This window comes from Littorina saxatilis, linkage group LG13 (genome assembly GCF_037325665.1).
Source record: "Littorina saxatilis isolate snail1 linkage group LG13, US_GU_Lsax_2.0, whole genome shotgun sequence".
In the NCBI taxonomy this organism is placed as follows: domain Eukaryota; kingdom Metazoa; phylum Mollusca; class Gastropoda; order Littorinimorpha; family Littorinidae; genus Littorina; species Littorina saxatilis.
This window is the reverse complement of record NC_090257.1, coordinates 15042754-15069599: the sequence shown is the minus strand read 5'-3', so window position 1 is coordinate 15069599 and position 26846 is coordinate 15042754. Positions and strand designations below refer to the sequence as shown.

At 45.9% G+C, this 26846-nt stretch overlaps 1 protein-coding gene across 3 annotated transcripts in view; it reads right to left on the bottom strand.

Moving 5' to 3' along the window:
- Positions 1–26846, bottom strand: part of LOC138983685 (structural maintenance of chromosomes protein 4-like) — an 87847-nt gene that overhangs the window by 33318 nt on the left and 27683 nt on the right. For all 3 annotated transcript variants that reach the window (XM_070356961.1, XM_070356964.1, XM_070356962.1), the window contains exons 7-20: positions 18699–18826; positions 18373–18513; positions 17087–17237; positions 15909–16052; positions 15441–15518; positions 15038–15159; positions 14660–14768; positions 14158–14289; positions 11455–11657; positions 9612–9796; positions 8926–9041; positions 2898–3020; positions 2109–2235; positions 1727–1778 (exon numbers count right to left, since the gene is read on the bottom strand). In XM_070356961.1, coding sequence (XP_070213062.1) covers positions 1727–1778; positions 2109–2235; positions 2898–3020; positions 8926–9041; positions 9612–9796; positions 11455–11657; positions 14158–14289; positions 14660–14768; positions 15038–15159; positions 15441–15518; positions 15909–16052; positions 17087–17237; positions 18373–18513; positions 18699–18826 — 1811 coding nt within the window. The remainder of the gene's footprint in view (positions 1–1726; positions 1779–2108; positions 2236–2897; positions 3021–8925; positions 9042–9611; positions 9797–11454; positions 11658–14157; positions 14290–14659; positions 14769–15037; positions 15160–15440; positions 15519–15908; positions 16053–17086; positions 17238–18372; positions 18514–18698; positions 18827–26846) is intronic.

Below are 26846 nucleotides of genomic sequence, written 5' to 3'. Positions count from 1 at the left end.
ATATAACGTCATCAAAGGTATTTATTGAAAAAATGAAAAAAACGTCCAGGGATATCATTCCCAGGAACTCTCATGTCAAATTTCATAAAGATCGGTCCAGTAGTTTAGTCTGAATCGCTCTACACACACACGCAGACAGACAGACAGACACACACACACACCATGACCCTCGTCTCGATTCCCCCCTCTATGTTAAAACATTTAGTCAAAACTTGACTAAATGTAAAAAGAAAGGTTACTTCATGGAACATTTAATCATAGACAATATGAATGTCTGACTGAACGTTCAATAAACTAACCTTTCTTTTTTTGTAATTGATGAACGGCAAAGACAAGTATGCAGAAAGCACATCTCAACTAAATCAACTTGTTGCAAGCACTGGATTCAATCCAAAGGTTAGGATAGCAATTTATTTTATTGTCACCTTTCTGTGCAGACACTGTTAGTGAGCATTATATGCGCACATCAACATTCCCAAAGGCATGGACACATTTCAGTGGCTGAGAAAAGATGAAGGAATGCATGCCAAAGAACGAAAGAATTGACGGTGACAGTGTCTGTACCTGCTCTCTCAAGGGAGACCTAATTTACAAGAGAAAACTCACTAGTTACAAACCATAACTGTGTACCTAACCACCAACAGATAACACAAACAGTTTCTGCTTGATATAATCTTCCAGACAGACTGAATGCTTTTCACAATAGTTAGTAACTGCTTCAGTTTATACTCAACTTCTATGTTAAAAGATGTATGTGTGTTTCAAGTGTAAGTGTAGACCTATCCTTTTAAATCACACATCACACCTATCCCTGTTAGTCAGCATCCGCTGTAACGAACACAAACTTTTTCTCAATATAAAATTCAAACCAGCAATGCCCGAGTGAAAAAGGAAACAAGAAGGGCAAAGCCCATACGACTCACATGCTTGACCTTTACATGACCTTGACCTTCAGCTAAACCTAGCAATGACATCATACACTAAGAACTGCTTTACACATTTTTCCTACCAAAATACATGTGACCTTGACCCAAGATCAAGGTCATCCAAGGTCATGCAACACAAAGCTGTTAATTCAAGACATAGGAAGTACAATGGTGCTTATTGGCTCTTTCTACCATGAGATATGGTCACTTTTAGTGGTTCACTACCTTATTTTGGTCACATTTCATAAGGGTCAAAGTGACCTTGACCTTGATCATATGTGACCAAATGTGTCTCATGATGAAAGCATAACATGTGCCCCACATAATTTTTCAGTTTGAAACAGTTATCTTTCATAGTTCAGGGTCAAGGTCACTTCAAAATATGTATACAATCCAACTTTGAAGAGCTCCTGTGACCTTGACCTTGAAGCAAGGTAAACCAAACTGGTATCAAAAGATGGGGCTTACTTTGCCCTATATATCATATATAGGTGAGGTATTAAATCTCAAAAACTTCAGAGAAAATGGGAAAAATGTGAAAAAAAGCTGTTTTTTAGACAACATTTATGGCCCCTGCGACCTTGACCTTGAAGCAAGGTCAAGATGCTATGTATGTTTTTTGGGGCCTTGTCATCATACACCATCTTGCCAAATTTGGTACTGATAGACTGAATAGTGTCCAAGAAATATCCAACGTTAAAGTTTTCCGGACGGCCGGACGGACGACTCGGGTGAGTACATAGACTCACTTTTGCTTCGCATGTGAGTCAAAAAATAGAGCACATTCATGTTTAACTTACCTTTGTACTTCCGCCTCTACTTTAGATGACAGCTCTGCCGACTTTTCATACTCTGTAACATCAAAGTATATGTCTTATCGTTTACTGCAGAAAGGGTCTTTGATGCATTCACAGCCAAACAAAAAGCATGTTACGTACCTTTGCTTCTCAAAAATCCATTTGCAATTTTGTTTTCCCAATAAAAAAAATCCCTAACAGTTATAAAGCAGATGTAAGGAGTATTGTTTGTGGTGGAAGGCCAAATGTGAGTGAAAAACTTATGCTCCTTGGGGAAAATTTCAACGAGCGCACACACACAAGAAGGCTGATACGACAGAGACACAAAGAGAGACAGGAACAGAGAGGAGGAGAATATAGGAGTACTTTCAAACTACAACGTTACCTTTGTTGTAACTGTTGACTTTCTTCTGAAGATCATCCAGTTGTTTTTTGTCCGGAGCAGCTGCTTTGACCTTGACCTCTTGCTCCTTGATCTGCGTCTGAAGGCTAGTCACCTGCTCCTTGAGAGCCTGTGGAAGACAGCACAATTGTTCTGAAACTACAAAACTACATAAAGGCACTACAAACAACATCCATCTCTTTTCTACGAGCTGATCAGAAAGAGGAGCATGTCTTTGCTCGTTCATTAAAAAAGTCAATGTGTGTAGTTACTCAAGGCTTGATGTCAATGTTTGAAGTTACTGAAGACTTGACTCAGAGTCGGAGGGGACATGCAGTGCTGTATAAACTACAGTAGCTCTGTACCCATATCCCTGTGACCTGCTTTTCCTGTTGCTTTATTTTATGTTTCACATCAATTTCAGTCACTACCTCCACTTGGAAGCTCTACAGTGTGAATGCTTGCACATGAAATATGGATCCAAGGCAGGTTTGAACCAAACATGTCTCGGAATCAAAAATACAGAATATCACCCATTCTTTTAATAACACCTACACCACAGAATTTTCTGCTTTACTCTGCCTGATTTTGACTCCTTTCTGCTAAAAAGTAGCTTGTACTGCACAAATGTCTATGCATTTCTTCAAAAACTACTGTCAGATTTCTATGGATTTTTTCTGACACCACAGTTTCTAATATTCCCAGTGACAGGTAAAGACAAGAGCAGAACATATGTCCCACTATGCACATGTGGGACTGAAGGTAGGAGCAGAGTTCACACAATCGACTGACTTTGATCTTGGTGTCTGCCATCTGCAGGTTGTGCTTCATGGTGGTGAGGTCCTTGGTGTTGGTGTTGATCACGTCCTGCAGCTTGGCCTTGTTCACCTCACACATCTCCGCCTCCCTCCGCGCCTGAAACACCATACACCCCATGCATGTTGACACCATCTACATGCTTCTCTAATCATCCATCTAACCCTCAAAACTGCCATTCACTTCCCTAACAAAATAGTTCCTTCCATAATTCACAAAGAATTTGAGATAAATATGACAGATGAACTCAAAAATTTCAATAATAAATTTTCATTTGATTAATATACTTACCCAATTCTCATAAATGCATTGACCTCAATCTCACATGCTAGATGTCGAAAAACTACTCAAATTGGTAACCAAGCTAAAAACAGACGCCATAGACGTTGCTATGCCCTGAACCCACTTGGTTACCCATAACCCACCGCGCACCACGTGAGCGCCGGCATCCGGAATAATCATTCGAGACTTCTCAAAATCCCGTAGGAAATTAAGTAGCGGGGATGGATGAGAGGGTATTAACTATGAGAATTGGGTAAGTATATTAACCCCTTGACTGCCTTATGACGGGTATACCCGTCATGCGCTTGTGCAGCCGCAGCGCCTTAGGACGGGTTTACCCGTCTTCTCCGTTCAGGAATTTTCCAGAAATGCTACGTCACTGCTGACACACAAATAGCAGCCAATGGCTTGGAAGGATACCTCATTCTCATGAATAAACATAAATGGTGACGCGGTTTTGCATCTGAAGGCTATTTTTGGCCTTGGCGACAGGGTAGGGGAGAGAAATCTCGACTCGTCAAAATGGCTAACGGTGACAGTCGACCGGGCCCTAGTAGGGAAAAACAAAGCCGGACTGACGCTACAGGCGGTGCAAATGATTATGGATACTGACAGGGGAAGGGGGAGATCTTTCGGACGATTTGTTGGAAACAGGTAGATGACAGTGATTATAATCCTTTCTTGGAGCAAGCAAAACAGCCACCTGTGTTTGATCCACAGGCACCGGAAGATGCGCCGGACTGATTTTTCAAAAGTTCATATTTAAACATCATTATAAGCCAAACTAATTATTATTTCCATGATTAGACACTAAAAACAGATTCTTGGTTCAATTTCCTTTAAAAATAACATAGGTTTTACTTACCTACCTACTGCCAGTTTGGAGCTAGAATTTTTTGTGTGAATTATTACACCCTGAACTCCAATATTCCCTGGCAGTCAGGAATGCACATACGCAAGTTTTGATTGGCAGCGAAAGGGTTAATCAAATGAAAATTTATTGTTGAAATGTTCGATTAAATTACATATTCTTACCGCAATTCTCATAAATGCAGATTGCTCCTAAAGGAGGAGGGACTTAATTATGTCCCTGAAAGAACCTGTCCTGCCGAAACTAACGAGGGCAAAGAAAAGGCCTCGACAAGTTAATAGCAGGAGATGTCCAAGAGGTAAAATTTAATGGACACGTCCTTAGACCTCCCAAGAGAAAAAGGCAAAACTTCACCAAAGCGACTGGAATGCCAGACAGAGAGAGAAGACCCCCCCCCCCCCCCAGCTCTGGACTCCTGAACCCCTGTAAAGGAAAGCAGGAGGACTGAACGCCCCCCCCCCCCCCCCCCCCATTTGTTCAATAGGCCACCACTCATAGGACTGTCCTTTGAAAGTAGTAACACCTCTTGTGAAAGTCAATTCAGAGAAGTCTCTTTCACCTAAAGTGTAAAGAGATAAGAACATGAGCTTTTGGCTCTTAGTTCAAATTGCTTAGCACAAGCTAGAAAGGACTTTAAAGCTCTAACCAGACAGTTAGAAAATCCAAATCGCCCGGAGTGAGAATCCTCCCGAGAGGAGGGAATTAAATACCAGAGGAGATTGACCAGGTTTCTGAACCAAAGAAACCTGGCCGAAAAGCCGTGACAAAACGGAATAGTTATGTTCCAAGGCTATCCTCTCCGGTAACCTCAATGGTACATGGGTCTCACTGACCTTCAGGGCTGAGCCCAGAGTAAGAGGAACAAAGTCCTACGCGTTAAGTCTAGCAAACGAGCCAAGAGTAAGGGCTCGAAATGACAAAGAACGCAACCATTCCAAAACTAGAGCAAATCCCATAGAGGGGTAAGCCTCTAAACCTCTTAAAACAAGGTCCTTTGATCATGCACACAAAAGCGCCATGACCAACGATAGAGAGGCCTATCTGTTTCAGAGTAGCTGCGATAAGAAACAGAGGTGATTAACCACCTGGATTGAGACAGGGGCGCTAAGGAGTTGCACCCCTGCTCTAAACACGAATTGGCCAAGAAGGCCAAAAAGGGGCATCACAGAGAAAGTGGAGGACCTATGTATTTCAGGCCCCCAGATCAGAGTCATAACCCACGGTCTGCAACACAAACAGCACAAACTCCAGCCCTGTATGCAAGTCCTGAGAGGTCCTGCTGAGCGAGTCGGCCAGATTATTGAGCCGGCCGGGGAGATATTTACCTGAGATAATGATTTGGTGTGACAGGCACCCAATCGGAATCCCATAAGCTCTGTCTGCAAGGGAGAGAGAACTTGCTCCTACCTGCTCATCCACAAAGACAGCAACAGAAGTATTGTCCGTATGCAAAAGGACATGGTGCATATATAGCCAAAGAGAAAGGCTAGTAGACTGAGAGCCACTGCTCCTAACTCCAGGCAATTGAAATGCCAAAGGAGTTGCGTCTACGTAAACAGCCCCAAGCTGTGATTGCCCATGTGGGCTCCCCATCAGGACAGAGACACATCCCTGACGTGGTCTAAGTCCAGAGGGGGCAAAGCTAGGATAAAGCCCTAGAGGGAACCGCCTGGCCATCGAATCCATGTGACAGGGGATCGAGGCTAAGGCCTCGCAGACGTCTGCGGTCATGCCAGTCTGGCAGTGCTAAGAGCCTAAAGCCTCCCTATTTTCTCCTGTGAAGGACGAACCTTCCAAGAGAAAGTGTCAAACGACATGCCCAGGTAGAAGAACTCTGGGCTGGGGACGCATAACTTTATAAGGCAGGCTCGTGTGAGAGCACAGGGGAAAACATCAGCAACAGCTGATCATTCCAGACCATGCCGCTCCCCTCCTTCAGACAGGAGAGGTAGGAGTCACTGAAACGAAACCCCACTGAAAGAAGAGTAAGACTGAGGCTTCCGAGTAGGTTATAACAAACAACCCGAAAAATGCCTATCCCTTGCTTCCTGTAGCAGGTGTGACATCAAAACCCCTGCAAAAGAGGGATATCACCCAGGTGAAGACAGTGTGGGCACACTGCCAAAACACCCGCTCTCTCTAAGGTCTGTTTGTGAAGCAACAAGACTAGTTCAGCTGGAACAGGCAAGCTAGCCCGTGGCAACAAAAAAGTCTGGATTAGATTCAGAAGCTTGACATTCCAACTATCTTCCTCCGCACTAAAAGTGAGAACGAAGTATCCCAAACCTAGAAGCCAGCCACAGGCTAGCAGCCGTAGGAGCGGGACCATGCGCATGAAGCAGCAGAAAAGGTGTAGGCTGGAGACCACTACCCTAAGGTGCGGGTCAAGCCAAAAGCTGCGACATGAGGTAGGCAATCAAAATGATTGCGAGTCAGCCCGCGTAGACCTAAGGTCATCCGCGGCTGAGAGGGGGAAGAGATACACCAAGCTCTGAATCCTCCACCCCCTCCGGGAAATATTAAGCTGCCCCAACAGCCACCCTTGCATAGCGAGCCTACCAGCAGTAGGCAGCGCTACCACTCTTTCTCCTGCACAACTGAGTCCTAATCCCCACCCGCCGCTATGTCAAAACACTAAGGCGGGGAGACAGGGAAGGCAGCATTAAAACTCCAATTGATATACATGCCAGGAAAGCGAGTGAAAACGAGCTTTGTTTGTCCATCAAATCACACCGCTAACCTGCCCCAAGGGGGGAGAGGGGTGGGTATTTGGTTCAGCGCCCTGCCGAGAAGGAGGGAGAACGGGGATACGAGACAAAACCGAAACCGGTCAGTCAAGCCCGCCCGCTGTGAGCTTTTCTTTGTCAACAGACAAAGCCAAGAGAGGACAGCCGAGCCCGCCCGCTGTGAGCTTTCTCTTTAATTAGAAAAGCGTCCGAGTGTAAAGAAGAGGTCTGACAGATCACGCCTACCCATCTCCTCAAGAGAGGGGAGAGCATAGTCAGCGTCTTTCTTTCTTTCTTTCTTTAATTGGTGTTTAACGTCGTTTTCAACCGTTCAAGGTTATATCGCGACGGAAGAGTCAGCGTCGACCTCCCTCTTTCGCTGAGGGATGTTTGGGCAACAAGGCAACTAATTCCAGCGGAATCAGGAACGTCGCCCTTAGAAAAGGAACAGTCTGAATAAAATTCCTAGACTAGACGCTCCAGTCCACCTTCTTCTGCACCAACTGAGACAAGAAGTGGTCTGGGCACTCGAAGCCAGCCCCGGCTAGCAGAGGGAAAGTTGTGACATGAGGTAAGCCACGGCGGGAGACTCCACAAAACTAAAAGATTGTGATTCCACCCGCAAAGGCCGAAAGTCAACAGCAGCAGAAGGGGGTAAAGAAACACCCTGGACTGCATTAACAACCCCCTCCGGAAAATAAGCCGCTGCCACTGAAGGCGCTTATCACATAGCCTGCCTAAACACAGTAGGCAAAGCTACATAGTCCACCTCTTCATCAGATAAAATCTGAGTCGCCACCATCCAATGTGTTACCACACAAAGGAGGAGAGACAGGAGAATCAAAAGCGTGCTCTGACCCCGCTTGCCAAACACCATCACTCCCCTGCCCTAAAGGGGAAGAGAAGAAGAAGCAGGCACAGCACCCTGCCGAAAGGGTGGGTGGCCACGGCCATCAAACAAAGCCAAGGCAGGCCCATTGTTCGCCGACAGCTGTGCGGTTGACTGGGCCCAGTGAATAAAACTCGTTTGGCTAGACTGAGTCACCCCACTACCCGAGTGGGGAGGGAGGTGGGCAGTCACAGCAGAAACCGACCCCCGAGAGGGGTAAGACAAGAGTGAGGAAGGGACCGAAAACGGCCAACCCCACCCGTCTACCTGCTGTAGTCCTGTAGCCCCACCGCTCACCCACCCCGATGGGGGAGGAGGGCGATTGTCAGGCAAGGACAATAAAGGCACAGACTGTGAAGACAGTCCAACAGCGCCCACCCGATCTAGCCCAGAGGGAGGGAAAGGGTGGAACGCTGCTCCAGCCCCCACCCGATCCTGCCCAGCGGACGGGAAAGGGTGGGACGCTGATACATCCCCCACCCAATCCTGCCCAGTGGGCGGGTAAGGGTGGGCAGTCACAGCAGAAAACAGCCCCTGAGAGGGGTAAGACGAGTGAGAGACAGGAGCAAAAATGGCCGCCCCCACCTGTCCACCTGCTGTAGTCCTGTAGCCCACCGCTCACCCACCCTGTTGGGGGAGGAGGGCGATTGTCAGGCCAGGACAATAGAGGCACAGACTGTGAAGACAGTCCAACAGCTCCCACCCGATCCAGTCCAGAGGGAGGGAAAGGTGGAACGCTGCTCCAGCCCCCACCCGATCCTGCCCGGTGGGCGGGAAAGGGTGGGTCGCTGATACCGCCCCCACCTGATCGCGCCCGGAGGGCGGGAAAGGGTGGGAAGCTGACACGCCCGAATCATCACAAAGACGAGGGCGAGGGAAAGCCAAGTGAGCAGTCAAATTCCGCACGTCTTACGTGTGTCGTCGAAAGTCGAGAATGATTATTACGGATGCCAGCGCTCTAGTGGTACGCGGTGGGTTATGGGTAACCAAGTGGGTTCAGGGCATAGCAACGGCTATGGCGTCTGTTTTTAGCTTGGTTACCACCCTTTCAAGGGCAGGTAATTTGAGTAGTTTTTCGACATCTAGCATGTGAGATTGAGGTCAATGCATTTATGAGAATTGCGGTAAGAATATGTAATTTAATGTCATGTTGAAATCACATCCGTTTCAAGCATGATCTTATATTCTGCATTCTGTGTTTGTTAAATATCTGTATGGCTTTCTAGTGTCACTGACCTTCTCTAGTTCATTTTCCAGATTGGCTAGCTGCTTTGGGTCAGCGGCCTCAGTGGCAACTACAGCTGACCCCATGCGACCTCGACTGACTGACTTTCCACCACCGCTCATGGTACCTTTTTGCACAAACATCAAACAGTTCATAATTACCATGTCTGAAACATCAAACAGTTCATAATTACCATGTCTAAAACATCAAACAGTTCATAATTACCATGTCTGAAACATCAAACAGTTTATAATTACTATGTCTGAAACATCAAACAGTACACAATTACTATGTCTGAAACATCAAACAGTACACAATTACTATGTCTGAAACATCAAACAGTTCACAATTACTATGTCTGAAACATCAAACAGCACACAATTACAATGTCTAAAACATCAAACAGCACACAATTATTGTATCTGAAACATCGAACAGTTCACAATTACTATGTCTCAAGCCATTCTCTGCAAGCCTATGACCTGGCTGACACCAACAATATAACAGTACCACAACAAAGAGGAGAGCTTGGTTTGCAGCATACAAGTCAGAGGTATTCTTTATTGGCGGCAAATATCTCTTCAGTCATAACAGGCTCAAAATGTCACTGAAACTTCAGCCCAACATACAGACGCAAACATCCAATAGAAGTTGGGATAATATTTATTTTATGCCAGTGTTAAGTCCAGCAACCAACCTGACTGGTCAATGAGTTGACCATGTAGGGTGACCACCCTGTAGCGTGTCTTGCCATACGCAATGCGAGTGGCTTGCTCCAGGTCTTTGGCCACCAGGGTGTCCCGAATGGCGTAGTAAAAGGCTGGCAAGATCTTGCCGTCCTTCACCTTGATCAGGTCAAACAGGCGCGGCACGTTCTCTGGGCTGTGCATGCAAGGGAGAACAGTGTGTTAACAGACATAAATTTACAACCCACTCTTTCAACAGCAGGTCCCCCCGAAAGTGGCGTATGGCTGCCTGAATGGCGGGGTAAAAACAGACATACACGTAAAAACCTACTCGTGCAAAAACATGAGTGAACATGGTCCAGGGAGTTTCAGCCCATGAACAAAGAAGGTGAAGAAGAACAGCAGGTGAAATCAACAGAAATGATTTTTCCCATTTTCAATGACAAATAAGGCAATGATCGCTTACTTGCATTTCATTTTCTCCACAAATATATTTCCAATAAAGGGCCCTGGGATTTTGTAAATGACAGAATTCTGCAAAGGTACATAAAATCCCCAAATCTGATTCAAATAATGTAGTGACTAACAAGAGTGTTCTCAGCAGATGGAGTGAGACAGAAACATGAGAAAGGCATGAGATTCTTTCTTTCTTTATTTGGTGTTTAACGTCGTTTTCAACCACGAAGGTTATATCGTGACGGGGAAAGGGGGGGAGATGGGATAGAGCCACTTGTTAATTGTTTCTTGTTCACAAAAGCACTAATAAAAAAATTGCTCCAGGGGCTTGCAACGTAGTACAATATATTACCTTAATACTGGGAGAATGCAAGTTTCCAGCACAAAAGAATTAACATTTCTTACATACTGCTTGACTAAAATCTTTACAACAAGAAGAGCAAACGCTCGATCGAGTCACTTTCGCAGTTCTGAATATTATATGAGGCATCAGATGGACAGGAAGAAATTGCTATTCACAACACAATGAGTCACGTTCACATAAAATTTGAGCCCGGTCACTTTTATAGTTTCCGAGAAAAGCCCAACGTTAAGTTGTGTGTTGCCGAACAGAAAAGGCTAGTTATCTCCCTTGTTTTTCTGATAACGTTCGTAAAAGGCTACAGATGTAAATACTTTGATGTAAAGAATAATCCTACAAAGTTTCAATCACATCCGATGAACTTTGTCAAAGATATAAAATGTCTAATTTTTCCTTTGACGCTGACCTGTGACCTTGAAAAAGGTCAAAGGTCAACGAAACCATCGTTAAAGTGTAGAGGTCATTGGAGGTCACGACTAAACAAAATATGAGCCCGATCGCTTTGATAGTTTCCGAGAAAATATAAAATGTCTAATTTTTCCTTTGACGCTGACCTGTGACCTTGAAAAAGGTCAAAGGTCAACGAAACCATCGTTAAAGTGTAGAGGTCATTGGAGGTCACGACTAAACAAAATATGAGCCCGATCGCTTTGATAGTTTCCGAGAAAAGTCCAACGTTAAGGTGGTGTCTACGGACGGCCGGCCGGCCAGACTAACACTGACCGATTACATAGAGTCACTTTTTCTCAAGTGACTCAAAAATTGACTATAATCTATACAAGAAACACTTAACAAGGGTAAAAGGAGAAACAGAATCCGTTAGTCGCCTCTTACGACATGCTGGGGAGCATAGGGTAAATTCTTCCCCCCAACACGCGGGGGTAAGGCATGAGATGAGACATGTGAATGAAGCAAATGGAACAAAGAGATGGAGCAAATGGAAGACCGAGAGAAATGAGAGATGACATTGACAACAGGAGGGGGCCGAGGAGGCCCCTCGCACATCGTTGTCCCAGTCCTTTCTGCCAACAACTTACGTGGTGATTTTTCTCTTGGTTTGTTCCTTCCATCGCTCCATCTTGTCCAGGCCGATGAAGGTGGCAACGCCCACATTGTGTTTGATGAGCAGCTCCACGCAGCGCTGGGCAGTGGTCATGGTGTCCACCACAATGTTGTCCAGTGGCCCACACGCCGTGGAGATGGCAACGTCGTACTTCTCCTCTATTGCTCCAAGGTCACCCTGCACAAACATAAACACCGGTGAGACCACAAAGGAAAACAGGCCTTTTAACACACGTAACTCCAATGTGCATAAATGTAACCACTAACCGTGGCAAGGGCAAACCATCGTAGTCATACATAATGTGAATGAGAAAATGTGCTGCCAACATCAGAAATGAATAACCTAATAGCATTCAGAATTTTCTTCATCTAAGTTGATATTCATAAGTGTAGAATCAGGCATGAAAACTGAAAAAAAAAAAAATACTGAAAAAAAAATTCGAAGGCGCATAGCGCCAAGTTTCGCAGGCACGTAGCGCCAAGGTTCGCAGGCGCGAAGCGCCAAGACTTCTAGGGGGGTCCGGGGGCATGCCCCCCCGGAAATTTGTTTGTTCAAGGGTGCAATTTGGTGCAATCTGGGGCTATCTGAGCCTTAAAATTGGATTCAAACATGGCCCCAAAACTATTTTACTATAACTATGACTAGGAAAAAAAAAAAAAAAATAAAAAAAAAATTAAAAAATTAAAAAAAAAAAAAAAAAAAAAGGAAAAATACTGAAAATAAAACAAAATACGGTTTATTTTTTTCAAAAATACGGAAAATACGGAAAATTTTCATGCCTGAGAATACACAGAAGGGGGGCTAAGCGTAAAATAATTAATTAAGTAGAAGTGCAATGCCAAGGCACTGCATACCCCCAGCGAAGGACACATCCGCTTTCTATCTCTCACACACACACATACACACCCCAAGTCACACACACACACATTGACTCACACAAATCTCATACACAAAAAACACATTCATACGCACATAGACAGACGGACACACACACCCTTGCAAACACACACACACACTCACTCAATCACACTTACTCACTCACACGCACTTACTCACTCACTCACACAAACTTCATACACAGAAAACACACACTCATATGCACATATATAGACAGACGGACACACAAACCTTTACAAACAAACACACATACACACACAAACTCACACACCTACTCTCTCTCACACACGCACACATAAATAACCAGACTCTCACTCTCTCTTACACACACACACACACACAAGTACACACTCACAAACACACACACACACTAACAGTAACACTAACACATGTGCACAAAATGCACACACACAGCACGCGAGAGAGAAATACCGCAGAGAATGGATGACGTCATGATGCATTGATGTCAACTCCTTTCAGTGTTATCTTCTTATGCGAGCTTAATCCATAGACTTGGAAACTATGGAATTTCTACCCGGCCAAAGCGGCCTTGGGTGGAGTTTGCTCAAAAAACAAATAGTCCCATGTTACGCACCGTATTTTAGTTAGTATGTTCCCAATTTTTGGTGAACTTCCATCCCCAACTGTAGCCCCTGTTCGTGCACAACGAATCCTTCTTTATCATGTATTATCGGCATGAACATTTCTCAAGTCGATTACAGTATAGGGTTCGTGGGATACCTCAAGCTTCGCTGGGATAAGCTCTATTTGAATAGCAGGGTCTACAAAGAAGAAACAAGTTGCGTAAGGCGAAATTACTACATTTAGTCAAGCTGTGGAACTCACAGAATGAAACTGAACGCACTGCATTTTTTCACATTGACCGTAGTCCACCGCTCGTGCAAAAGGCATTGAAATTAACGAGCCTATTTAGCGCGGTAGTGGTTGCGCTGTGCTGCATAGCACGCTTTTCTGTACCTCTCTTCGTTTTAACCTTCTGAGCGTGTTTTTAATCCAAACATATCATATCTATATGTTTTTGGAATCAGGAACTGACAAGGAATAAGATGAAATTGTTTTTAAATTGATTTCGGAAATTTTATTTTAATCACAATTTTTATATTTTTAATTTTCAGCTTGTTTTTAATCCGAATATAACATATTTATATGTTTTTGGAATTAGCAAATGATGAAGAATAAGATGAACATAATTTTGAATCATTTTATAAAAAAAATTATTTTAATTACAATTTTCAGATTTTTAATGACCAAAGTCATTAATTAATTTTTAAGCCTCCAAGCTGAAATGCAATACCAAAGTCCGACCTTCGTCAAAGATTGCTTGACCAAAATATCAATCAATTTGATTGAAAAATGAGGGTGTGACAGTGCCGCCTTAACCTTTACAAAAAGCCGGATATGACGTCATCAACGACATTTATCCACAAAATGAAAAAAACGTCTGGGGATATCATACCCAGGAACTCTCATGTAAAATTTCATAAAGATCGGTCTTGTAGTTTACTCTGAATCGCTCTACACACACACGCACAGACTGACACACATACACCACGACCCTCGTCTCGATTACCCCTCTATGTTAAAACATTTAGTCAAATGTAAAAAAGGATGATAATGAAATAAACATCGACACTGTTTCTACAAAGAAGAAAGGTAAAAAGACCCAGAGTGACTTTCTTTTCGTTACCATTAACAACATTTTGAGCAGAGATAGCCTGTGCAGACACAGTACATGTTTACAGCTGTTACCACAACCCACCAGGCGTCCAAAGATGCCCGGGACCTTGCCCGACTTTTTTTGTTCCAGGAGGAAGGCCATCACCTTGCCGCGACTGCTGGCAGCCTGCTGGGTCCCCCTCAGCTCCTCCACCTTGTAGCGCAGACTTCGCACCTGTCACAGACACAAGGTTCAGTCAATGAGTCACGGGCTTACAGTGTTCATATCACCTCACCCTGGAGTGGCTGTGGCTGCATTGTGCTGATGGACACACCAACTGTCTCCATCTGTGACCACCACACGCCATTGCCTGCCTTTCAGCGTAGCTTCTTGGAATCCATAAACTGATTCATCTCACCTGCATGCTATCTAAGTTCTACACTAACTATATTACCAAGGCAACGTCATTCAATCATACTGAGGAAAACAAACAAAATTGCAGAGATATCAAGCCCCAGCACACTGAAGGCATCTGACAAAAAAGCTAGAAGTGAAGAAATGCAGAAAAAAACTGGTTTTACAGGTGACCTACAAGCCTGGTTACCTTTTCAGATGCTTTTGCCTCGGCCTCGCCTACTTGTTTCAAGTCTGCTGTTGATTTTGTCACCACATTTTCCACATTGGGGATGTTCTTTCTGAGCTGAGCAGCTGTCCTGCACACAAAGCCACATACATAAATGATAACCAGCCAGTTCATTCTGATCAACACATTCACATACCTTACTGAGCATTGCCTTTGCAACATCTCCCTCCCCACATTTCATCACCACCTGCACATAAAGCATAGTTCAACAAACGAAGGTTGTGCACAACAAAGGTTGTGACTGCACACTTTTCATATTGTTGCCGTACTGACCAGTTTATTGACCTGTGCTCATGCCGACTTACTGTTGATACATGCTTACTATTGATGCCAACTTACTGTTGATGCTGAGCCAGTTCAGCCTTGGCAGTGTCCAGGTTTTGCTGCATCTTGTTCAGTTTGCTCTGCTCGCTCTGCTGGTTGCTGAGGAACACCTCCAGTTCTGACTCCGTCACTTGAAGCTGAAATTGAAGTCACTGGAGTCATTTTCAGAGACTGGAAACAGAAAGACTTTCTAAGCTTAGTTCATTATCTGTATCATGTGTTTGTCTATCTGTCCACTTAAAAGAACTGTGGGTCAAAGTACTGTGATTGTAATGTTTTGTATTGTCATAAATTAAACATTCATATAACTTACCATTCTTGCTCTTTGATTCTTTTTCAAACAGTATAAGTTTTAAAATTGATTCTAGTGACTGTAACACTTGCATTTATGATAATAAACAGTGCCCTATAACTATACCTGGGACTTCTTTTCATTAACAGACTTCTGAAGTTCTAGCAGTTTCTCTTCCTGCTTGTCCTTTTCCTCTTGAAGTGGCTGCAAAAACACAACAGAAAAAAACAAGTTTCAATGGAATCGACTGCAGTACAAGAAACTAAGATCAAATGTTAACTTATTTTGGAGCGCTTCCAAGATAACTTGTAACAAACCGCACCAAATCTGACTTTTGCCAGCTCAACATGACATCTTTCATCCTGATAACTTTTGAAGTAATCAATGCCCCAAATAAAAAGCGAGAGTTACTTCCACTTTGTGTCACAGACCTATGACAGCTTCTGTCAAGAATGGGGTAAATCTGTACATAGCACAATTACCAAAACCTGAAGCACTAGTCTTGTAGCAGCAGATAGACAAGATATAACTTGTGGCCTAAGAGTAGTAGGGGCTAAATGTGTGAGGTCGATGTGGTAGCACCAGCACACTTACCTGAGTCTCTGTACGAAGACTGGCCATCACCTCCTGCACCTTCTCCTCCTCCTTGGCCTTGTCCTGCTCCAGTCTCTCCAGTGTCTTCTGGGTCTCCTGCACCGTTCTCTCACTCTCCTCTGGCACCTGCCGCAGCTCCTCAATCTGACAACAGGCACACACTCACTTAGTTTTCACTTGTACAAGGATCAGGGACCATTCAAAAAACAACACAAACAACAAAAACAATTAAGTAGAAGTGCAATGCCAAGGCACTGCATACCCCCAGCAAAGGACAAATACTCTCTCACTCTGAGTCTCTCTCTCATCCGAATTCACACACAAACACACACACACTCACTCACAAATCTCATACTCACAAAACACACACTAATATGAACATTGACAGACAAACACACACACCTTTTCGAACAAACACCCTCTTTCTCTCTCACTCTCTCTTACACACACACAAAGACACTAACATCCACACACATCCACTCTCTCTCTCACACACACACACCAACACATACACACACATCACAACCCCCCCCCCCCCCCCCCCCCGTTTTTCCTCTCTTTCTCACACACACACACTCACAGTCGACACATGTGCACACACACACACCATGCGTGCGAGAGAAAGACCGCAGAGGGGATGACGTCATGATGCATTGACGTCAAAGCCTCTGGCACACACACACACCATGCGTGCAAGAGAAAGACCGCAGAGAGGGGATGACGTCATGATGCATTGACGTCAAAGCCTCTGGACGTCATCTTCTTGTGCGAACTTAATCCATAGACTTGGAAACTACGGAATCTCTACCCGCCTAAAGCCTTGGGCATTTGATCAAAAATCGAATTCGTAGAGAACCACCGCCGTATTTAAGTTAGTATTTTCCCGAAGTTTGGTGTACTCCTGTCCCCAACTGTAGCCACAGTTTGGCAATAAAGGATCCTTCTTTATTATGTATTATCGGGAAGAAAATTTCTCAAGTCGATCTCAGCATGCGTTCGTGGGATACCTCCAGCTTCGTTGGGATAAGAAAAGCAAATACTCATGACTCACATTTGTTATAATATAAATCAAGTACAAATTAAATTGGAATTGAGTTTAATACCCATCTATCGATACGTAAATACTCTAGAAATCATTCTCATTCTAGCCAAAGGAACACTTGTATCTGTAATCATACCTTTTTCTTCTCTTGGTCCAGGCTTTTCTCTAGCTTCTTGGCCTTGGTGTTGGTGTGTTTGATGTCTTCCCGGCACTTGACGTCCTGCTTCTCCAGGTCAGAGAACTTTTCCTTTGTCTCCTCCACCTGCTTGGCCAGCGTGTCGTATTCCCTGGTCAACACAGTCACTTCATTTCACACTTCATCATCGTACTCCCTGGTCAACAGTCACTTCATTTCACACTTCATCATCGTACTCCCTGGTCAACACAGTCACTTCATTTCACACTTCATCATCGTATTCCCTGGTCAACAGTCACTTCATTTCACACTTCATCATCGTACTCCCTGGTCAACACAGTCACTTCATTTCACACTTCATCATCGTACTCCCTGGTCAACAGTCACTTCACACATTTCACACTTCATCATCGTACTCCCTGGTCAACAGTCACTTCATTTCACACTTCATCATCGTACTCCCTGGTCAACAGTCACTTCATTTCACACTTCATCATCGTACTACCTGGTCAACACAGTCACTTCATTTCGCACTTCATCATCGTACTCCCTGGTCAACAGTCACTTCATTTCACACTTCATCATCGTACTCCCTGGTCAACAGTCACTTCATTTCACACTTCATCATCGTACTCCCTGGTCAACAGTCACTTCATTTCACACTTCATCATCGTACTCCCTGGTCAACAGTTACTTCATTTCACACTTCATCATCGTACTCCCTGGTCAACACAGTCACTTCATTTCACACTTCATCATCGTACTCCCTGGTCAACAGTCACTTCATTTCACACTTCATCATCGTACTCCCTGGTCAACACAGTCACTTCATTTCACACTTCATCATTGTACTCCCTGGTCAACACAGTCACTTCATTGCACACTTCATCACCCCATTGCCCTACATTGAAGGTCACTTCCTTCCGGTGGAAACCAAGCTGCAGCAGCGTTCAGTGTAATGCTCTCTTACCTTTTGACGGCTGTTATTAGAAATGTCATGAGAAGCTTTTACAATTACAGGTAATCGTGAAGTGTGTTTAAAGCTGTAATTGTAACTAAACAGGCAAACCATGTCAAAGTGACATCATGGGGAGTGAGAACTCTGCCTGAAATCTTTGAGAGCCACCAATACCATGGAATTACTGTCTCTCTTCTTGGTTCACACCTTCTTATTCTTCTTGCACCCACTTATCAAACTGCCGACATTCCAGGTTAACACATAAAGTTACATGCACTAATGCAACTAATCCAGCCATCAAGTGAAACTTTGAAGAAAAAAGACTTACTTGTGTATCTTGCCATGGCCTTTTCCCTTTTCTTTCTTTTTAGCAGCTATAGCCTCCATTTTCTCATTGACAGCTTTCATTCCCTCGTACACCTTGTCAAACTCTGCCTGTGCCTTCTCCTCACCCTTTGCACATTCGGCTCTGTCACAAAATAAGCAACACAGTTAAAATCAGCGGCAAAAATACTGAAAATTGGAAGAATCCACTACTCATGATTGCCACCCTACTTTCCAAGTGAAGATTCTAGCGGAAGGATGTATACATGGCAATGGAACAAATTACTGTTATATATTTCTAAAATCAACACAATTACAAACAAAACTTACATGTATTTCTGGAGGAGTTTGTTCCTCAATCGAACAACAGCATTTTCTGAGGTGAGGAATTCCACAGCTTCATTTTTTGCTCCTTCAAGTTCATCCTTCTCCTTTTCTACCGCCTTTACTCTGTTCAGCTGAAAATTAAAAGCATATGTCTCACAATCAAATGAATCAGCACCAAATTCTGTACTACACAAGTTATCTTTATTTTGTCACTGTAATTCATCAACCGCGTATCTCAATTTTTTAGGTTTTGGAACTAAAACAATAGTTAGCTCGTTTCTCCAGCTGCTTTTTGAAGTGAGAAAAAGTTCTTGAAAAGAAAACTTGTATCTTCATTTGCTTCAAGAGAGCGCAAAAAAAACCCGCTTGGGTTAAACTTACGAGGTTTTCGTGTCACATTTGGACGGAAACTATGCCGTTTCTTCTGTTGCTTTTTCAGCTTGCTATGATTTTCTCTCAGATGTATGAATTATGGCCACTGAAGGTTAGGTGACTTTCTTTCTTTATTTGGTGTTTTACATCGTTTTCAACCACGAAGGTTATATCGTGACGGGGGAAGGGGGGAGATGGGATAGAGCCACTTGTCAATTGTCTCCTGTTCACAAAAGCACTAATCAAAAATTTGGGTTAGGTTTAGGAAAAAACCCTTGTATATTCTAATTCTTGATGACTCTTTTGGATAAAAATATCCTTATTTGGATTAAACAAAAATCCTATCTTTCAATATTCTCTCAGTTGTATGGAATATCATTGATAAATGACATTAACACAAATTTAGACTGCTATTGCACTGATCTAAAGCAACTATCAACCCATGAATTAAAGTTATATTAGATGTGGTGAATTTTTCAGTTATTTTTTTAGATTTTCTCAAAACAGCAAAAATTGAGATACATGTACAGTCAAACACGCTTAAGCCGAACTCGCCCGGGGAATGAAAAATCGTTTCGCTTATCCGAGTTTGTGCATATCCGAGTTTGGATAAGCCAAACCTTTCCCGAGAAATTACCCTGCAGTTCGGCTTAAGCAAGTTTTTTCAGGATAAGTTGTAAAATCACTTGGAATGTTTCTCTCTCTCTCTCTGCGTGGTATGTGTATGTGTGTGTGTGTGTGTGTGTGTGTGTGTGTGTGTGTGTGTGTGTGTGTGTGTGTGTGTGTGTGTGTGTGTTTAAATGAATAAGATCAAAACAGTGACAAGCTACAAGTGCTTTCTTCAGTGGAGCTTTATTAATACCTCAAAGCCAACTGTAAAAATAAATGGTGAAAACAGTGACACATCTCAGAAACAAAACCAAAGATTCCACAAGCAACTACGCTTTTGTTAAAAGGATTCCAAGCAATGTTTAATGAAACCCTCTCCATTAAAGAAAGAAAAACAAAATTAGACAATTTGTCTCTGTGGCAAGGACTACTACTTAGTCCTTGCTCTGTGGACTGGGTGGCCGAGTGGTAACGCACTTGCGCTCGGAAGCGAGAGGTTGCGAGTTTAACCCTGGGTCAGGGCGTTAGCAATTTTCTCCCCTCTTTCCTAACCTTGTAATGGTGCATATTTACGTAATGAACCATGTATCCATAATCGAAAATTTTTAATTAAATTTTGATTTAATATAATATACTTACCCAATTCTTATGAATGCATTGACTTTAGTCCCACATGCTAGATGTCGAAAAACCTCTCAAATTACCTGCCCTTAGTAGGGTGGTAACCAAGCTAAAAGCGACGCCATAGCCGTTGCTATGGCCTGACCTTGCTCGGTTACCCATAACACCCTGCGCACCACGTGAGCGCCAGCATCCGTAATAATCATTCGAGACTATTAGTCAAACAAACCCCCAAGGACATAATCCAGCGGGGACGGATGGGAGGGTATTAACTATAAGAATTGGGTAAGTATATTATATTAAATCAAAATTTAATTAAAAATTTTCGATTTAATCACATATTCTTCCTCCAATTCTTATGAATGCAGATTCCTCCTAAAGGCGGAGGGAACTTACTTATGTCCTTGCAAGCACCTGCCCTGCAGCGACCAAAGCCGGCAAAGCACTGGAGCCATCCAGTCGCGTGCAAGAGATGTCACGAAGGTAGAAGCTGATGAAAACATCGTCTGACTTCCAGTAAGCTGTCTGCAAGACATCGCTTAATCGCCCTGAACGTAAGACGGCCACAGAGGACGCCCAGGCTCTGGCCTCATGTACTCGAGCTGATGTCAGAGGAAGGACTGAACGCCCCCCCCTCTCCTGAGAGAGCCACCACTCATATGCTCGTCTAATGAGGGTCGCCACCCATCTTGTAAGGGTCAATTTCGATATGTCCCTGTCATATTTTGTGTTCAACGAAATGAACAAAAGTTTTTGGCTTTTGGCCCTAACCAACTGAGTGCGAGCCAAGTAAGACTTCAAGGCCCTAACTGGACAGTTAGCTAAGTCAGGATCGTGTGAAGCTAGAATAGTCCCAAGCGGGGGGACTCGGACCACGGGCGGGGATTGGCCTGGCTTTTGATTTTTCGCGAGAAAACCAGGCCGGAAATGAAGTGACATTGAACCATCGCGCTCAAACGCGATGTCTTCCGACAAACCCGACAAGGCATGTATCTCACTGCCTCGCCGAGCGGTAGCCAGAAGAAGCAGAAAAACCGTCTTGCGTGTTAAATCAGTCAGGCTAGCAGCCTGCAAAGGCTCAAACGCCGCAGACCGCAAATATTCTAAAACCAAAAATAAGTCCCATGCCGGGACAGAGGTCCGTCTCTGCGCTTCCTGGAGAGCGGCCCCTTTGATCACACTAGCAATCACTCCGTTAACGTTAATCAATCTGCCTATCTGTCTCAGAGTAGCAGATATAGCAGAACGTCGGACTCTCAAAGCAGAGGCCGAACTGCCCTGCGCAGACAAAAAAGAGAGATGATTTGCCACCTGTAAAGAGCGCGGGGCCACAGCATTGACCCCCGCCTCCCTACACCACTTGGCCCAGGCAGCCCAATGGCAAGCATACACAGACGCAGTCGAGGACCTATGTGCCTTAAAAACCAAATCCAGCGTCGAGTCTGAAGCGCCAGATTTCCGCAGTTCCGACCTCACAGTCTCCAAACGTGTAGGCGCAGGGCCTGCGGGTCTCTGTGCGGGATGCCTGTTCTTGGCTGAACGAGCTCTCCCCGCACTAGATTTAGAGGGATCGGAACTCCTTTTGCCAACAACAGCAGATCTGGAAACCACTGCTGGGAAGGCCACCAGGGGGCTACCAGCAGCAGGAGCTCCGGACGATCCAGCTCGGCTTTCCTCACCACTCTGCTGAGCAGAGGAAAGGGAGGATATGCGTAGGCCTGAAGGCCGCTCCACGAGATCTCCAACGCATTGCTTGCCCAAGCTTCCGTGTCCGGAAAGGGAGACACGAAAATGGGAAGTCTCTTTGAAAACCTCGTTGCAAATAGATCGATCATGGGCTTCTCCACCTGTGCCCACAGGCGTTGGAGCGCCCCATGAGTGATCGTCCATTCGGTGTGCAACACCTGAGAGGACCTGCTGAGCGCATCCGCCAGTGCGTTGAGCTTGCCCGGAAGAAACTCTGCTGAGATCATGACCCGATGCGAGTGGCACCACACCAGAACCTCGCACGCCCTGTCTGACAGGGAAAACGACCGAGCTCCTCCCTGCTTGTTGATGTAAGCAGCGACAGTGGTATTGTCCGTGTGCAACCGGACATGTCTGCCGCCCACCAGAGGGAGAAACGCAAGCAAACCGAGGGAAACCGCCTCCAACTCCAGGCGATTGATATGCCAAAGACGCTGGGACTGAGTCCAAAGACCGGAGGCCGCCTGGCCCCCGATGTGAGCCCCCCACCCGGCCATTGACGCATCCGTAAATAGGTCTATGTCCGGAGGGGGCAGAGAGATGGGAACCCCCTGAGAGATCCAGTCTAGGTCCAACCACCGAGCAGTCGCGTGACTGAACCATCCCTGCGTGGGGACGATTTTGTCCCAATCCTGCGAAGCCGGCTCCCAGAGAGAGCTGAGCGCAGCCTGGAAAGGCCTCTTGTACACCCTCCCTAAGGGAACCAGAGTTGCCATAGATTCCATTTGGCCCAGAATCGAGGTAAGGACCCTCACCGAAGCCTGCTGGCTGCCAGCCACGGCCAAAATGAGAGCATGAAGCTTCCGAATTCTCTCCTGCGTAGGCCGGACCGTCCAAGCGACAGTGTCGAACGCCATACCGAGGTAAACAAACCTCTGCGAGGGAGTCAATTCCGACTTCGCTTGGTTCACAGAGAACCCCAGGCTCTGAGCCCGGTTCAACACTACCTGAGTGTTCAAGTGGCACACTGATTGACTCTGATTCAGAATCAACCAGTCGTCGAGGTACGTCCGTAGACGAATACCTCTTTGCCTGATCAGCGCGGCCAACTGTCTGATCACCAAAGTGAAAACCCACGGGGCCAGGGACAGCCCGAAGGGCAGAGCCCTGAATTGAAAATTTTCATCTAAATTTTAATTTGATTATATACTTACCCAACTCACATCAAGCAATTTACTCCAGTTTAGTGCTAGGACGCTGAATAGCATCGCCTTGGTAACAAGGGGAGGTCACCCTAAAAAAGAGCTACCTTGACCCCTTAACATGACAAAGTCACGCGTGACTTCCTGACCTTGCCGCCATCTTTGAATCAAAACCCCCATAAAAACCCCAAAAGCGGGGCAGGAGGGCGGGTATCAACTATGTGAGTTGGGTAAGTATATAATCAAATTAAAATTTAGATGAAAATTTTCAATTAAATTACATTCTTATCCCAACTCACATCAAGCAGAATGCTAATGAAGGAGGTGGGGAAACAAAATTCCACTTACCTCAGACAGAAGGTAAGACTTGTCCAGCCGCGACGATGGCTGGTAGGGAGCTACTGCCATCATGACGCGTGCTGGCCACATCTCGCAGGTAGAAGTTGATGAAAACATCCTGCGACTTCCAGTAGGCAGCGTCTAGGACCTCTGCTAGCCTGCCTGAGCGGAGGACTGCCAGAGAAGTAGCCCAGGCCCTGGCTTCGTGCGTCCTTGACGACGTCATAGGTAGGACAGAATACCCAATGCCAACTTGACTGTGCCACCACGCATACGCTTGTTTAATGAGCGTAGAGACCCATCTTGCCAAAGTGACCCGCGACACGTCCTTGCTCCGTTCTGCATTAATTGAGATGAAGAGCAGTTTTTGGTCCCTAGACCTAATAGGAGTGGTACGGGATAAGTAGCTGGTGAGAGTACGAACGGGACAATTTACCAAATCAGGGTCACCAGACGCGAGAATCCTACTTAAAGGAGGGATGCGAATAACAGGGGAAGACAGACCAGGTTTTTGGTTTTTGGCAAGGAACTCTGGCCTAAATCTTAAAACAACAGAGCCATCGCTCTCAAAAGAAATATCCTTAGCCAGGCCTGAGAGAGCGTGCACCTCACTGCCTCTCCGGGCAGAAGCTAACAAAACGAGGAACAATGCTTTACGAGTCAGGTTAGCTAAGCTCGCTGAAGCTAAAGGTTCGAAGTCCGGAGAAGCTAGAAACTTCAATACCAAAAATAAGTCCCACGCGGGAAGAGGGGACTTAGCCTTCGCAAAACCAATCGCTGCCCCCTTAAGAACACTAGCAATGACACCTCCCAGGTTAATGCTATGCCCTAATTGCTTCAGAGTAGAAGAAATGGCTGAGCGCCTGACTCTCAAAGAAGAAGGAGCCAAGCCCTGAGCCGCCAAACACGAGAGATGATTTGCTACATGCATAGAGCGAGGAGAAGTAGCAGAAACTCCATTCTCCGAACACCACTTTGTCCAATTCAACCAGTGTGAAGCATAAACAGAGCTGGTCGATTCCCTGTGGGCTTTTTGGACAAACCCTAAAGTAGCCTCTGAGGCGCCAGAACGGCGCAGCGATACCTGGACAGCTTCCAGGCGTGAAGCCGTAGGAACTGGGGGTTCTCGTGAGGAACCCCCGACCTTGGTTGCACGAGATCTCCCTTTTTCACGCCCAGAAAGAAGGGAGGGCCGTCTGCGAGACGAAGGAGGTCGGGGAACCAATGTTGGCTGGGCCACCAAGGGGCCACCAACACCAAGCAAGGCTGTTCCAGCTCCGCCTTCCTGAGAACCTTTCCCAAGAGATGAAACGGGGGGAAAGCATAAGCCATCAGGCGCGACCAGTCCACTTCGAGGGCGTTCGTCTCCCACGCCTCTGGATCTGGGAAGGGGGAGACAAAGACCTGGAGCCTGCGGGAGAATCTTGTCGCAAAAAGATCGACTGTGGGCTTGCCGAAATGCAACCACAGACGCTGTAGGATCTGATGAGTCAGAGTCCACTCCGTGTGCAACGTACGCGACGGACGACTGAGGCAGTCCGCAAGAACGTTGAGTTTGCCTGGAATGAACTTCGCCGACAACAGAATCAGGTGCTGGCTGCACCAGGCCAGAATCTGACATGCCCTGACAGAGAGAGTGAGAGACAAAGTGCCTCCCTGTCTGTTGATATAGGCCGCCACGGTCGTGTTGTCTGTGCGAACCCGAATGTGTTTGTTCCTGACCAGAGACAGAAACGATTGGAGTCCCAGGAAAACAGCCTCTAGCTCTAGGGCATTGATGTGCCAACCACTCTGCGTCTCGCTCCACAGGCCTGACGCAGTGTGAACAGAAAGATGGGCACCCCAACCCTCCATAGACGCATCTGTGAACAGAAACTCGTCTGGGGGGGACATCGAGATTGGCACCCCCTGTGAAATCCAGGGAAGTAGCCACTGCCTCGTTGTGTGTTGAAACCAGCTTTCGAGAGAGACCACCGTCTCCCAGCCCTGAAGAGAAGGCTTCCACAGCGAACCCAGGGCGGCCTGAAATGGCCGCTTGTGGACTCTGCCTAAGGGCACAAGAGTGGCCATCGACTCCATTTGGCCAAGAAGAGAGGTCAGAACACGTACAGACGCTCTGTCTTTCAAGGACAGAGTTCGAATCAGACTTTGCAACTTGTCTACCCTTCTCTGTGAAGGGCGTACCAGCCAATCGACGGTGTTGAACGTCATGCCCAAGTACGTGAACTCCTGAGAAGGCGTGAGTTCTGACTTCAGCTGGTTGATTGAAAAGCCCAGCTCCAGCGCTTGAGCGAGCACCCACTGAGTATGAGTCGCGCACAACTCCGAGCTCTGACTGAGAACAAGCCAGTCGTCGAGATACGCTCGAAAACGCACCCCCTTCTGTCTGACCAGAGAGGCAAGCTGGCGGACAACCATCGTGAATATCCATGGTGCAAGGGATAAGCCGAACGGCAGAGCCCGAAACTGATAAATCTTCTTGCCCCATAGAAATCTCAGCCACTTCCTGTGCGCAGGATGAATGAGAACGTGGAAGTAGGCGTCGGTTAAATCTATTGACGTCACCCAGTCCCCTGGCCTGAGAGCGTCCCGAACCGACGCCGGAGTCTCCATGCGGAACTTCACCACTCTGAGGTACTTGTTCAAAGGAGACAGATCTAAGACTGGGCGCCAGGCGCCCGAGGCTTTTGGCACCACAAAAATTCTGCCGTAGAATCCCGCTGAATTGCGGTCCAACACCTCCTCTATCGCTTGCTTCTCTAGCAACGAGTAGACTTCCCCCTGAATGGCCTCCTGAGCCTCCCTCCTCTTGGGAAAACGAAAAGAGGGAGGAACCCTGGTCAACGGGGCCTTGCCGTCTAACCAGAGGAGCCGGAACCCCGAACGCACGATGCTCACTATCCACTGGCTGTTCAATAGCAGTAACCAAGCCAGTAGGGCCCTGGTGGGGCCGCCCGCCACCAAAGGGGTGGGGGCCAGGTGAGCAGGTGGATCGGGGGGGCATCATTGGGGGGGGGGGGCTTACGCCCCGACCCCCGCGATTTGCCAAACGATGGAGCACTCTTCGGGTAAGGGGCACCTCCGCCCCTACCCCGAGAAGAAGAACCTCGGCGCTGAGCCTTGCCCCTGAACGAACCCGAAGCATGGGGCTTAGAAGAGGACTGGTTCTTGCTCTGGTGTGCGAAACCATGGTGCGCAATCTGAGCTATTGCCATATCTCTTGCATCCTGTGTCTCCTTGCGAAGCGCATCCAAGGATGGCTGACCAAGCAACGCACCCTCAACAAAAGGAGAGGTCTTAAGAGCCTCAATGGTCACCTTGT